The 14,546-nt window shown below is 30.3% G+C and overlaps 1 protein-coding gene across 1 annotated transcript; it reads left to right on the top strand.

The window, feature by feature from the left end:
- Positions 1-7,828: 7,828 nt before the first annotated feature.
- Positions 7,829-10,573, top strand: LOC107466148 (auxin-responsive protein IAA14). Its single transcript, XM_016085132.3, has 5 exons — positions 7,829-8,278; positions 8,630-8,907; positions 9,415-9,550; positions 9,955-10,016; positions 10,241-10,573. Exons 1-5 carry the CDS (start codon positions 8,010-8,012, stop codon positions 10,276-10,278), a joined length of 783 nt encoding a protein of 260 aa, XP_015940618.1. The 5' UTR covers positions 7,829-8,009; the 3' UTR covers positions 10,279-10,573.
- The last annotated feature ends 3,973 nt before the right edge of the window (positions 10,574-14,546 follow it).

The following is a 14,546-nucleotide window of genomic DNA, read 5'->3' on the forward strand; positions in this document are numbered from 1 at the left end:
GCATATTTAGAATAGGCATCTATAAAAGTGACATAAAATATGTATCCAAGATGAGATATATAAGGTGAAGGTCTCCAAACATCAAAATAAATAAGATATAAAGGAGTAAAATAGATGGTAGATGAATTAAAAATGGTAATTTGTGATGTTTAGCCTGTGTATAATGTTCACACACTATATTTATATCATATTGTTTATTTGAAGGAACATTACAAGAATTCATAACCAATTGTACAATCTTGATTGAAGCACAAACTAAGCCCTTATGCCGTAGATTATTAATGAAAAAATTAATAGTAAACACATAAGGTTTATTTCTAGAGTCAAGATTTGATGGAATATCAACATTGTAGAATTTGTACATACCACCTTTATGAAAGCCTTGCAAAAGAATCTTCTTAGAGTGCTAATATTTCACAAAGCATATAGCATGAAACTTAAAGAAAATGATATCATCTTCACCAAATTTTGATACACTATTAAGATTCTTAGTGATATGGAAGGAATAAATTAATCGTTGCAGATTAAAAAATCTATTTGAATCTAAAGCAATGTAAAATAGTGTTGCCAATATGAGTGACAGGCAAACCTTTATCATTACCAACAATAACTTGTTTAGGTCCACTATAGTCTATACTTGTAAGAAGGTTTGATGCATTGGGAGTGACATGATTTGAAGAACTTGTGTTAGAATACCATGTTGATCCACTATAAAAGAGGGAACTGCCATGTAAGTAGATAGATTGTGAAAGGCTAGAATTGGTGGTAATGGAACAAAAGAGGAGCCAGAAATTTGTGATGCTGAGGAAAATTGAGTAGATTGATATGATATTGAAGGATAAAAAGAGTTTTGTGATTATGATGATGGTGAAATTTGTTAATCAAATATGTAAAAAAGTGCCAAGCAATGTGACCAAATCTACCACATACTTGGCACCAGGGTCTTGGATATTGAAAATAAGATCTTGATCCTCTATTTGTTTTTCCTCTTCTTCCCCTTCTTTTCCTTCTGTTGAAATTTGCATGTACAAGATTAAAAGAATTTAAAAAATAATTTTGAGCAATATGAGCTTGAGGAAGTAGAGTTTTTGGATTTTTAAATTGTTCCATCATATCATCATGTGACAAGATAATAGTCTTAACTTTACATAAGGGATATAATTCGGGTTTAGAATTAACCATAGTGAGAAGAACTTGATACTTAGAACTGAAACCTACAAGAAGAGTCTTGATGTGTTTTTCATTTGTGAGAAGATTTTCAAGAAATACTAAAGAATCAACCACTTTCTTAATTTTGGAGATGTACTGATTTGCAATCAAACCATGTTTCTTGATAATATTGAGGCTGGCTGTTAGTTATTTCACTTTATACCTGGTGGATTGCGCAAAGTAAACTTCAATTCTACTCCAAATTTCATGTGCAAAGGTACATCCAACCATCTTGTTGGAGAAAACAGAATCCATAAATGCAAGCAAGAAGGAAATGACATTGTAATCTTCTAGTGCCCTTGTTTGTAGACTTAAGATTCTTTTCCTGCTACTCTATCTTCATCAGAGATATATTGTGGAGAAATTGAATATGAGAAAAGATTACTTTGTAAGTCTTTGACTCTAGTGACTACCAAGGCCTATTGTTGCTATGTTCTATGATTATTCTTACCCAATTTGTTACCAATTACATTATGAAAAGATTTGGTTAGAAAGAAAATGGATTGGAAAGTGTATTGTTAGGTGTTGATTCAACATCATTGGATATAATAGAGCTATCCATGGATCAATAACCAATCTTGTGATACCATGAAGAGATTTTGAGATAGCTTTCATAGTAAAAAAAAGCAATGTTGCAGTATTTGTGGCGAGGATAGAAAACTAAAGAAGAATAAGAACAAGCATGAAAGAAACTAGAGATGAAGAATATCTTGAAGTGTTTATAATTATGTAGTAAAAGAGATTTTGAACAAAAGCTACTCAATGCACCAGAACTTGCATCTATATATAGGCATTCTAGAATCTTTACACAATGTATCGAAAATCCAAAATCAAGAAAATTAACTTAACTAATTCTAACTTTTCTGATTTTGTTTTTCTATTTTACTAGCTTCTTCTAACCCAAGGAAATTTACACCTTTATTTTTAATACTTTCGTCACATGTCAGCCTACTTAATAGTATGTCATTTGACAATTAACATTTTATATCAGTTGTTTGTTATTAACATTATATTGTTATTAAATACTAGTCAATTGATGAAAAAGCTAACTGTTTGACAATTTAAAATTAAAGGACCAAGCTGATAAGAATCAAGAGACTAATTTGATCATTGCATAAAAATCTTAGTTATCAAACCCAGATTAAACTGTCCTATTTGACCAAAAAACTGGTGGACCAGATCCTCAATCAATGTGGTCCAATTTCAAAACTGTTTAAGGTTAAAAATGGCCAGAACCGGTCAAACTCTACAAGAAATGCGCTAAGTACCATCGGATTTACCGTCGTTCTGAAGTTGACAGCATAAATGGCGTCAAATTTTCTATCAATTTTTCAATGAATTTGTCAGGACTGAGTTGCTGATAACTGTCAGATTATTTTGACAGTAACTTTGGTGGCACATCACGTGTTTTGGCACCAAGTTACCATTGGATTTGTCCGCCAGTCTACGGCAGTTTTTTTTGGCACACTTAAGCCACAATTAGTAATCAAATTAAAACTCTTGTTAACAAAATTAGGACAGAAATTTAAAATTACCAGAAATCAACAAATTATTTTATTAAAAAATGTTCTGAATATAATAAAATATCACAGAAGTAGAATACAATGAAATAGACAAAAAAATTAAATTCCTAAACCCTATCAAGATCTACCACTAAGGTCAAGGTGCCAGCTTCTTCATTCCCACTAGGCGGCTGAGATTGCTGGATCACGGTCTCCAATCTTTGCATGTAATCTTCTTGTGTCACACATGTTGTGATTAGGATAACAATTAATTACTTGAAACCAAAAAAATTTAAAATTTAAAATTAATTGAAACTCACATAATGGGTCGCAGACCGCTCGTCAGCGAATCTCTCCTTGTTAGTCTTCAAGATATAGGTATACTTAAAGGTCTGTGCCAGTGTCACCTTACAATCCAATGACTTAGACTACATATATTCAAATCAACCAATAAAATAAATCAATAAACAACTAATTCAAGTAACTATTAACAAACATTACCAAACTACTTGCCGACCCACCCATATACTTCGACGACCTCGGTAAAATTCTGTTAGCGTTTGTTAGATAGCAACACTTGAGCCCCTCATCATTTTTAAAATGAGCCTCCAATTCTGTCTTCATAGATGGACGGATCCAGGTCGTTTGGTGGTCGCACCCCTGACGAACATCGCTCATCATCTGCTGAAGTCATTCAGCTACCCAGTGGTCATAGGTCTTCCTGATCATGAGATTATGCTCTATATCCTATATGAATTTCAACTGCACAAAGTGATTCAACAACATTAGTTAATCGAAATAAAATATAGTTCAAATACAGTTAATTCAATAGCATTGGGTTTTTACCGCCCACTTTTAAAACCATATTGCTCTCTGGTCTCAGTAAGGATCTACGTGTAGCTTGGCCATGAGTGGTCGTACATAGACTTAATCACCTCGGAGATCTCCTGTGTACATGTATGGTTGTTTGATGCAAATTTATCCATGAAAAAACTTAAGATTAAGAAACACATAGAAATATATAAACCTCAACAAATTCAAACTAGATTGCAGATAAAAGACGTTAAAATAGTATATACTCACGCCTGCATGCCATCAGGCCAAAACTTCAGCCAGATGATGGACGGTGGTGGAGGAGCATCCTGCTGGGACGTATTAAAGGAATCACCATCGTGGAATCTGTCGTTGGATCTATAGAGGGCGTAGTAGAAGGAGGCACGTAGTTTGAGTTTGGGATCATGATGAACTGCTAATCTGCTGGACCCACCTGTGACGTCACAGGGGTCGACGGGGTGATTGGGGTAGAAGGCGATGACTGAGCAGTCCCTGGAAATTCGGTGGAAACTCTCCCTCTACCATGACCACAAGACCCACTCGATCTACCTCTGCTACCTGTCATCATGTCTGCAAAGAGAATATATTATTAACACTAATCAGCATATATACTACACAAATCATTCAACATTTAGATTATTTCAAAATTTTTTTAACATAGCCTCTCCTAAAATTGGGCATATATCCACCTTTACGATTTACACAAATCCAACCAACCTTAGTCCACAGCATCAGTCAAAACACAATTAAATTCACAACATATCTAACAGAATATAGTAACTTATTTTCATACTTGAATTTATACTATATATAATATTTTACATATAATATTACAATGTTAAACACAATCATTTATTCAATTCAATTAAAGAGTTTAAATCATTAACAATTGAAAATTTTTAAATAATAAAAATTTAATTGAAAAATTAAGTCAAAATAAAAATTTTTTCAAACTAGTTAACCTTTAAGAAATAAGCCTATACTACAAGAGTAAATAGTAGACATTATTATACTATACACATAAAAATATGTTTACATAAACCTACCTCAGGAAAAACAAAACTATCTAGTTAGCAAGGTTAATTAGTTCTTGAGATTGAATAAGAAGCAAAAAGAGACTCAAGCTACAAATTTTACAAGCTTTAGAGTTAACTATTGCTATTATTAAACATCGCATATATAGCTAACTATATTATATCAACTTAAGGCTTATAACATTTTCTTGGTACATTTCCTATTTCAAAATTCAAGCATCTTGCACTTTTTCTTAAATTCCAAGTTAACATATAATTAATTTATAATTCCTAAATTAAATTCATCCTAAATCTTAAATTAACTTTAACCTTGAACCTTAAATTAGCATATAATAATCAAATCCTAAATATTAAATTAACATATAACTAATTCCTAAATACTAAATAAACTTCATCTTAAATCTTAAATTAGCATATAATAACCAAATCCTAAATCCTAAATTATCTCAACCCTAAATCCTAAATTAGCATATAATAATAAAATCTAAATCCTAAATTAACTTAAACAATAAAAAAGAGGGACTATAGAACTTGAAGGGCGAACATAGAGAAAATGGAAGTCGCGTTGGTGATGGACGGCAACGGCATCGATGCTGGACGGTGGTGGCAGATGAACAGAGAGAAAGAGGACGTCACGACTGACTGAGGGGAGAGGAGACAGCAATAGGAAGGGCAAGTGGCGGCGGGGCTGACGGAGCAGTGGGGAGAGAGAAAGGGAGAAAAGAGGTTAGAGAGAGAGAGAGAGAGAGAGAGAGTTTTGAAATGAAGGGGGGAGAGGGTTCACGCTTTAAATTTTAGGGCTCGTTACCGTTGAATTTACCGTCGGATAAATCTGATGGTAACTCGTTTCGAGTCACCAAAATTTAGCATTTCACTAAAATAAGTTTACCAGCAGATTATTCTGACGATAAATCCCATGCTAAATTTTGCGCCTATTTCTCCCATTTTTAATGTAAATATTAATGGCGAATTTACCGTCGAAAATGAAAATCTACCAGTAACGATTTGACTAAACGAATTTCACAGCATTTTTTGTAGTAAAAGATGACGAAGACCTATCAAAATTGGTGTAAACCGATCCGACCAAACGTTCGAGTGAAAACTCTAAAATCAATGCATGCTCCCTTTGCTATTAAGTTATGCTGTTCCTTGTTATTCTATATAGCTATAAGCTATTTATTAATTATATAGTAAAAACGCACAATAATTTTATTACATAAAAATAGTTACTTTAATATAAAAATAAAATTAAACATTTTTATTATAAAAAATACTAAAATTTTATATAATTATTTAATAATAATTGAATTATAACTTGTTGAGAATTGATTGTTTCTAAAATATTAGTGAAGATATGTATTTAAATTTTGATTATTTTATATTTTTTATTTATAAAGAATCGGTTCTTTCAGTTCAACCAGCAGTAACTTATATTAATTAAAATAATAAATTAATAATTTGACCAATTTGATCACCTATTCGATTTTGATAACTATGATAAAATCTAACGAATCATTTTAATTTTTTTTCTCTTAAAATAATTATATGTTTTAAATAGTTATCACAATGAATTCTATGAACTCTAAAAGTGAGTATATTCGACGGCATTGGTTTTAATTAATGGCATCTATAAAAAATGTAATTGATTATATATTATAATAATATATATAGTTATTTATACCTTAATGTAAAAATAACTCTTTGCTTTAAATTCTCAAAATAATACTCACCTTTTCAGTGAATTAAATTTAGAATAATGTTAGAGGATTAATAGAATTTTATTATTTTTGGTCAATAATTTATAATTGGTTACTATTATTTAAAAATATTGGCTAAAGTCTAAAACTATATTATTAGGTTACTAAACTAAAAATATTGAGTTAATGACTAAAAATATTAGTCAATATAAAATAAAATCATTAACCCTTGAGTTTTTCTCTTAAATTTAGGATCTATTAGGAGATATTTTGCCAATAGACTTGGTTTAAAACGTTTTGAAGAGTTATTTGTCCTTTTTTAAAAATATAAAAACCTTGTTTTATATTTAGTAAATAAAAAAAATAATGTACTTATGTTTGTAATTTTAATTTTAAAAGTTGAATGTGTTTAACAAAGAGTTTTTTAAGTTGGTTTATATTTATTAAAATTAAACAATCTAATATAATTTTATATTTATGTTTATTATAATCTTTTTAGATTTTAAAAACTATTTTTCAAATGCAATTGTTTTTTTATGTTTATTGAAAGTTATTTTTAGTTTGATTTATTAAATATAGATGGTACAACTTAAAAGAAAAAGATGATCTTTTAAAAGATAATTTTGATAGATTATTTTTAAAAAAATAAAAAGTTTACTAAATCAAGCCGTAGTTAGTGCGAAATTATATATTTAAAGAATTGTTCGAAATTTCACACACAAACATATATGTAAATTTATTTAGAGGAGAAAAGATTTAGAGTAATAGTTGAATTATTTGTGTGTAATTTAAATTATAGAATTATTCATGGATATAATTATTAGATTAGGCTGGCTGTATTATCTTCTTTGATGTAAGAATTTTTATGTATTCCACATTAATATCTAAGATTAAAAGCTTATCATCAATAATCTATATTGAAAATTGAACATATTATAAAAATTTAAGTGGACAAACTTTAAACATATGATCCAACTATTTGTTTGAGGTGGTAAATAATCAATATATCCGCGCATGGAAATTTCCAAAATTACATGTATATATTAATTACATTATATATTCATTTCCTAGTGAAGATGACAGAGAAAGAAATTATAGAGGGTGCACTATTTTAGATAACTAAACATGGTAACCAGTCCTCAAATGAGAGGACAGCAGAAGACGGAACACTAACAAGACCAAGTGCCATGCATGTGCCTTGAAAATTACAACAAAGGTTGATTAGTACATTTGGGGAGACATATATTTTGGAAGCCATTAACATTTTGGTAGGTACCCTCAAATAATAATCCCGTTTATCATCAAAGGAGAAATAATTGTTCAACTATATATTATTAATATTTTTTTTTATCGACACGACTATTTTGTTATCTTTGAAATTTCAGTGTACTTTATATTTTTTAATATTTAGTGATTTTTAAATTTATAATTACACTTTTTATATTATAATCCAGGTGTCAGCATGCAATTGGATCCAAACATGATATGACATACACATGCAGTCACAAGCACAAGTTCCTCAAAGGGCCTATATTATTGAGGGGCTATCACATTCTCTCTCTCTCTCTACTGCTTCCAATTTCTATATAGCCAAACCAAGAAAGCATTATAATAGAAAGAAGAGAACACCATATTCATAAGAAACAGTTTGAGAAAGCAAAGAGAAAGAGAAAGAGAAATTAGAATTAGAAAATAAGCTGAGAGAGTTCCATTTGATAACGGTAGAGCCAAAAATGGCAACTATGTTGGCAAAGGAGCATGGCTTGAATCTGAAAGAGACTGAGCTTTGCCTTGGCCTGCCCGGTGGAGGTGGAGGCGGAGGCGGAGACACGGCAACGGCAGAAACTCCGAGAGCCACCGGGAAGAGAGGGTTCTCTGAGACGGTTGATCTGAAGCTTAACCTTCAAGGCAATGATACTAACAAGGAAGATCTGAATGAGAATCTGAAGAATGTTCCAAAGGAGAAGACTCTCCTTAAGGACCCTGCCAAGCCACCCGCTAAGTATGTTTCCCTTAATTAATTCCTTTCATCTCCCTTATTTCGTTATATAATCAAATTATTCTTTTTTAAAAATTTAAATCGATAAAAAAAAGGTACATGAATATACTTATATTTTTAACATATTTTTTTTTAAATAGGAGTTTTTTAAGGTATATTTAAATTTTTGTATAGATTTTTTTTATACTACTTTTTTTTTTCTTTTGGATGAAAACAAGTTAAAGATGACACTCTAGACTTTTTGTTTATATCTTCTCTTAAAAATTTAAATTGATATAAAAAATCATATTTTGAATACATTAATTTGATGAATTTAAGTGAATATGAAAATATTATTATGATGACGATGATCAGGGCTCAAGTAGTTGGATGGCCACCAGTGAGGTCATACAGAAAGAACATGATGGCACAAAAAGTGAGCACTGAGGAAAATAACAATGGCAGCGCCACCACTGAGAAGACAACAAGCAGCGCCGCCGCTGCAGCTACCACCGCTGCTTCTACTGGTGGTTCATTTGTGAAGGTCTCCATGGATGGAGCTCCTTACCTTCGCAAGGTCGACCTGACAATGTACAAAAGCTACCAAGACTTATCTGATGCCTTGGCCAAAATGTTCAGCTCCTTCACCATGGGTTAGTACCATATCCATATTCATATTTCTTAGATTAGATCTCCAAATTCGATTTCTCAGTTCTCTATTATCGTTTAAATTTATTTAAATTTTATGAGTTTAATTCAACTACTTAGACCTCCAAAAGCTCTATTATTAGTTCAACTTTGATGAGACTGAACGTGTATATAATAATAATATGAAAGAAAATAGCACATAAAATTACAAAGTTACTATTATTATTATTATTATATATAATGAAATAAAAAATTAATTTTAATGCATTGTTTATTTTCTGAAAATTAAATTCATATAATAATAGTTTTTAAATTTGTTTCTTTGATGCATGGGAATTTGTGTTGATGGTGCTATCCATTAGTAATATGTTTAATTGAATTTATATATATTTGTTAGAATTGTGTATGATTGTGGCCTGGGTTTTATTTGGGTGTGAATGATTAAGTAGTACTATTATTGATAATAATAATATTATTAAATTAGGGTGTTGTTATTATTGTAATTGATGAAGGTAACTATGGGTCCCAAGGAATGATTGATTTCATGAATGAGAGCAAGTTGATGGATCTTCTGAACAGCTCTGAGTATGTGCCAACCTATGAAGATAAGGATGGTGACTGGATGCTCGTGGGTGATGTCCCATGGGAGTAAGTTTCTATTACCTTCATCTCACCACCGCCGTCGTTGCCGTCTCCTCTCTACAATTTGATTACAGTTTTCATAACACACGTTCATTCAAATACACAGTTAGGAAATTATCACCAAATTATTTATTTTCAAAATCTAAAATATAACTATTTTTGTTTACTTTCAATATAAAACATTTCAGTATTGTACTTATTATTATCAAAAAGGAAAATTAAATGTATTATTTACTAATTAATTACTCATGTGGATTAGAAATTTTTATCTAGTTAAAAAAACTTTGATTATTAAGAGGTTATTTAGAAACATGCTTTTAATTTAAGAGGTTTTTTTTTTTAATAGTCTTCTTTTACTTCAACACATAGAGACCCATGAAATTAACCTAAATTATTTACTTTTTGTGAAGGATGTTTGTTGGATCATGCAAGCGTCTGCGAATAATGAAAGGATCAGAAGCTATTGGGCTTGGTATGAATTATTGATCATATGTTTGGTTACATCAACTTTTTCTTTTCATTCATTTAATTTTGCTTTAATATATATGGAAGTCATCATTGTTATGAAACCCAAATAGGAAAATACTAACAATCATTATTCTTCATAGTTATTATTTTATATAATATATATTATTATTATACACCACTTTCTGGCAAGTGAATCTAATATTGGCATGCTTTCCTGTGAACTTTCAGCGCCAAGGGCCATGGAGAAATGCAAAAGCAGAAGCTGAAGCTGAAGCTGCTGGTCCAATACATGTTCTATATATATATGATCAGAATCCGTACCAAAGTTTACCCTATAAAAATATATATGAATCCACCATAGCACTTCTGCTGCTGGGACATATGTTTTTATTTACTTATTGTTAGTTTGGCATGTGTCTGTGTTTTTTGTATTATTATTGTTGGTATATAGATTCAACTTTTAATTTTAAGGAGCCTGTGATGATGATGATGATGGGGGAATTTGTAATGGAACAAGAAGCAATAAACTTAACCTATAATACTAGTCTGGCTTGTTTATTATTATTGTTATTATTATGTTATCCTTCATTTGCTGTCATGATTATTATTGTGTTGTATATGTGCTTAATTATTATTATTATTATTATTATTATTATTGCATATTACTTTATTATTCTTCCCTTTATTAAGAGATTCCTCATAATGTATGTATTGTATATGTATAGGCCTATATATGTATATATATGTATATCATTATTGTTATTTATATATTTTTTTGCCTTTTTGTGTGCTTTAAATTAATTTTTGTGTACCCCAAAATTATTGATGTCTTGGCTGGAACAGGAAGGTATATTAAATTGTTTATATGGTTCACAAGTGAGAGAGGGAACAAGGCCATGTGCATGTTGATGGAGCTTCGTTTATGGCCATTTGTTTTATTGTACCTTGTCTTCTATGGTATCAATTTTTGCAAAAATCAAATGCGTATTAACTGGATGAATGTAGGGTTGGTGAGTGAATGTGGTTGGAATATCATTTATTATTATCATTATGAAGAGTAGTGATGACTAGTAGCACTTGCATGTTTCATATATATAATATAGGAGTACTTTAATTTATTGTCGTAGTACTAAACAATTTTATTTATGGGATCACTAACAATAATATTATTATTTGATTGGTGATAGAGTCAATGATATATTATATGTATACGTACACATTCCAATAAATGTATGTAAAGTATAAAAGAATTCTTGGATCGGACATTGTGACAGCCTTATGTCCTAGCTTTCTAGGAAATATCCATTATTTTATGGGATTCGTTATATATAAAAAAAGCGATTGTACTTAGAAATATCTCATCAATGATATATATTTTATGTCCAAGTAAGATCTGAGAGATTCAGGGGATGGGTTGGAATAAGGTCCAACAACCAATCTTATAAGTTTAATTTTGTGTCGAGCAATATAAATATATATGTGTGTGTTATTTCTTACGTTTCATAAGTAAATTGCATTGCTCAATTATGTAAATAGTTCTAATATTGTAACTTAGTGTAGGTTCTTCTTCTTCCAGGGATTTTCATCAGTGCACAGTTTCTACGCGGGGTGTGATGCATTTAGGAACCAGCTAAGAGAATGAGACCACCCAAGAGTAGGTGACACAGGTTGAATACGGCTAAATTATGTTTTTTTTCTTCTGATATTTTTTATTTCTTTTAAAATATTTTTAATATTAAATTTTATTTAATTTTATCCTTAATATTTTTAATTAATGTCAAAATTATTTTTAAATATTAGTTATATATAAAATTTTAAAGACAAAATAAAAAGTTTTCAAAGATAATTCTGATACAAATCAAAATCGTTTCCGCCATAATTACTGTTGTTGCCACTACCACTACCACCGCCACCACGTGCCTCTGCAATATCATCTTTTTAATTCTCTCCTCTTCCTTTTCCCTCCCCACCACCATTGTTCTCTCACCCTCCTCCTTCCGCCTCCCTCACTCATTCTCATTGCCGCTCATATTTTATTTTACACTTGCCTCCACCATCACATCTTTCCCCACCCGATGGTCATGTTCCTCTTCCCTACCCACACACAGCAACAACAATACAATAATTAATTTTTTATTGATAAAAATTAGGGTGATGCTAGGTAACCAAAAATTAATTACAATATAAAAATATCACATAAAAATTCATATTCTCTTGATAAGCAAGTGACATACACATTCTTATCACTTATTTTCCTTATCCCCTACTATTTTGCTGCATATTTGGAGTTATTAATGTTCTTTCTAAAATCAATTTCAGTTTTTTTTTTCAAATTAAATCTCTAACATATCTCAATCACATTATTATCCATTAAAATGCAATAATTTTCTGCAAAAAATATGAAAATTAAATTAAAAAGTTTTAACAACTTCTACTATACAACTTATATTTTACATATAGACTATTAAAAATAAAATATAAAATATAAAATATAAACAAAAATTAAAAATAAATTTTTAAAAATAATTATTAACTCGTCATATTAAAATCTATAAATAAGCATACATATGAATATTAAATAAAAATATTAAAATAATTAAAATTATGGTCTATTAGTGCACATATGAGATAATTTGAAAAATACAATAAGACGTATAGTTTAAAATTTGATAATATTAATTAAAAATTTATTAATTATAAACATTATAGGTATGAAATTATGAATACAAATTATGGATGTTATTAACATGAAATTATGGATGTTATGTGTATAAATTTATAGATGTTATGAGTAAATTTATCAATTGAATAAATTAATTTAAGAAGTTGATATTTTTTAAAATCAATTATGATAAAATTTTAAAAACATCTGTGTTAAATTTATATTTACTTATGTAATAACTAAAAAATGATATGTATGGATGTAATATCTAATAAATATAAATTTAATTTTTAGATGTTAGTTGTATGTAACTATGGATGTTATGTATATGTACGTATGAATGTTATGTGTACAAACTTAGTCAGTAAAATATAATTATAAATGCATATAAAAACACAAAAAATTAAATCAATTTATTACCATACCTCATCAAAACTTGTGTGTTTTTCATATTTTCGAAAATTGGTTAACTGATAACAACTTCGTCGGGTGAGTCTGTCTGTTGTTCAAATTCTTCATCAGCACCTTCTACCATAGGTACCATATTAAGGTCGAATTCAAATTTCATACTATATGCAATGATAAATGTGACTTCTTGTAAAATTCCTTGACTTATATACTATTGTGCTTGCAACTGGTATTAGAATCATGATTTTTGAATAATCATAATTAAATTAATAGAAAATATAGATTACAAAGTATCAAGTGCAAATAAATGCCTTAACGAAAATAAAGAATTAATAATTTTTTTGTATCTCCACTGATTGATATTAAATGCTTTAAGTGAAACAAAAAATCAAGTGCAATTAACTCAATTAATGTATGTTATCACGTCCATTATTATTATTATTATTTAATGTATTCTTAAATATAAAAATTAAATTATAAAATGGAATATTAAGTATTGATTATAAGAATGCTTAATAATAAGGAATATGATATTAGAATTAATATCATTAATAAGTGGAGTTGATAAGAATATAATAAGTGGAATGATAAGAGAGTGGAATTGTAAAACCCGGTTAATTAACAGCTAATTAACCCATAAATGAGAATTTATTCTAGAAAGCCTAAAATGTGATTTTTATGGCTAAATGTGATAGAGGAGATTGAGACGAGAATTTCAGTGCCAATTTTATAGAATTCGGACCAAGATTGGACCGAACGGGCCAAACCGGGCCAACCGGACCCAAAGTGGGCCCTTGGCCCAACATAACTAGACCAAAACCCTAGTTTTCAGCACTCTCTCTCCTCACAACACTCAAAAAACACGCTGAAAAGTAGAGGGATGGGGGAAGAACACTCTCTCAACCTTCTATCTCTCACTTGATCTTCAAACCACCATAACTTTTGATCTAGAGCTCCGATTGCCGTTCCGTTTGTGGCCACGCGTTCACCGCGGAGAGCTCTACAAAACCCATACAATCAATCTTGAGGTAAGCCACGTGTTGCTGTTCGAAATTCCAGCCCTTATTTTCGAGTTTCATGGGTGAAATGTTAAGATTTTGGGTTCTTTGATGTTATAGGACCCAACTCTCTTGAAGGAGAAGGTTAATCTTGTCTGCTTGGACCTTGGGTGTGGTAAGATTCTCAACCCTAGTGTAATTTTGTTGTTTTATGATGTTTGGGTTTTGAGATGTTGTGTATGGGTATGATGGTTGTGGCTTAGGTTGTGTATGTGTGGATATTGGAGCTTGATTGGTGATTTTGAAAAAGCTTGGAAAGGGCTTGGTGGTGAAAAATCTGTTCTTGGAGGTATTGATGCCTTGAGAGCTTGTGGATAAGTGGTTTGGAAGTGCTCCGGGTGAGCTTGGGAAAATCGGCTAAGGTATGGTTTCGGTTTCCCGTATCTAATATGTAATGTGGTAGGAA

The sequence above is a fragment of the Arachis duranensis genome, chromosome 9 (assembly GCF_000817695.3).
Source record: "Arachis duranensis cultivar V14167 chromosome 9, aradu.V14167.gnm2.J7QH, whole genome shotgun sequence".
Taxonomy (NCBI): Eukaryota; Viridiplantae; Streptophyta; class Magnoliopsida; order Fabales; family Fabaceae; genus Arachis; species Arachis duranensis.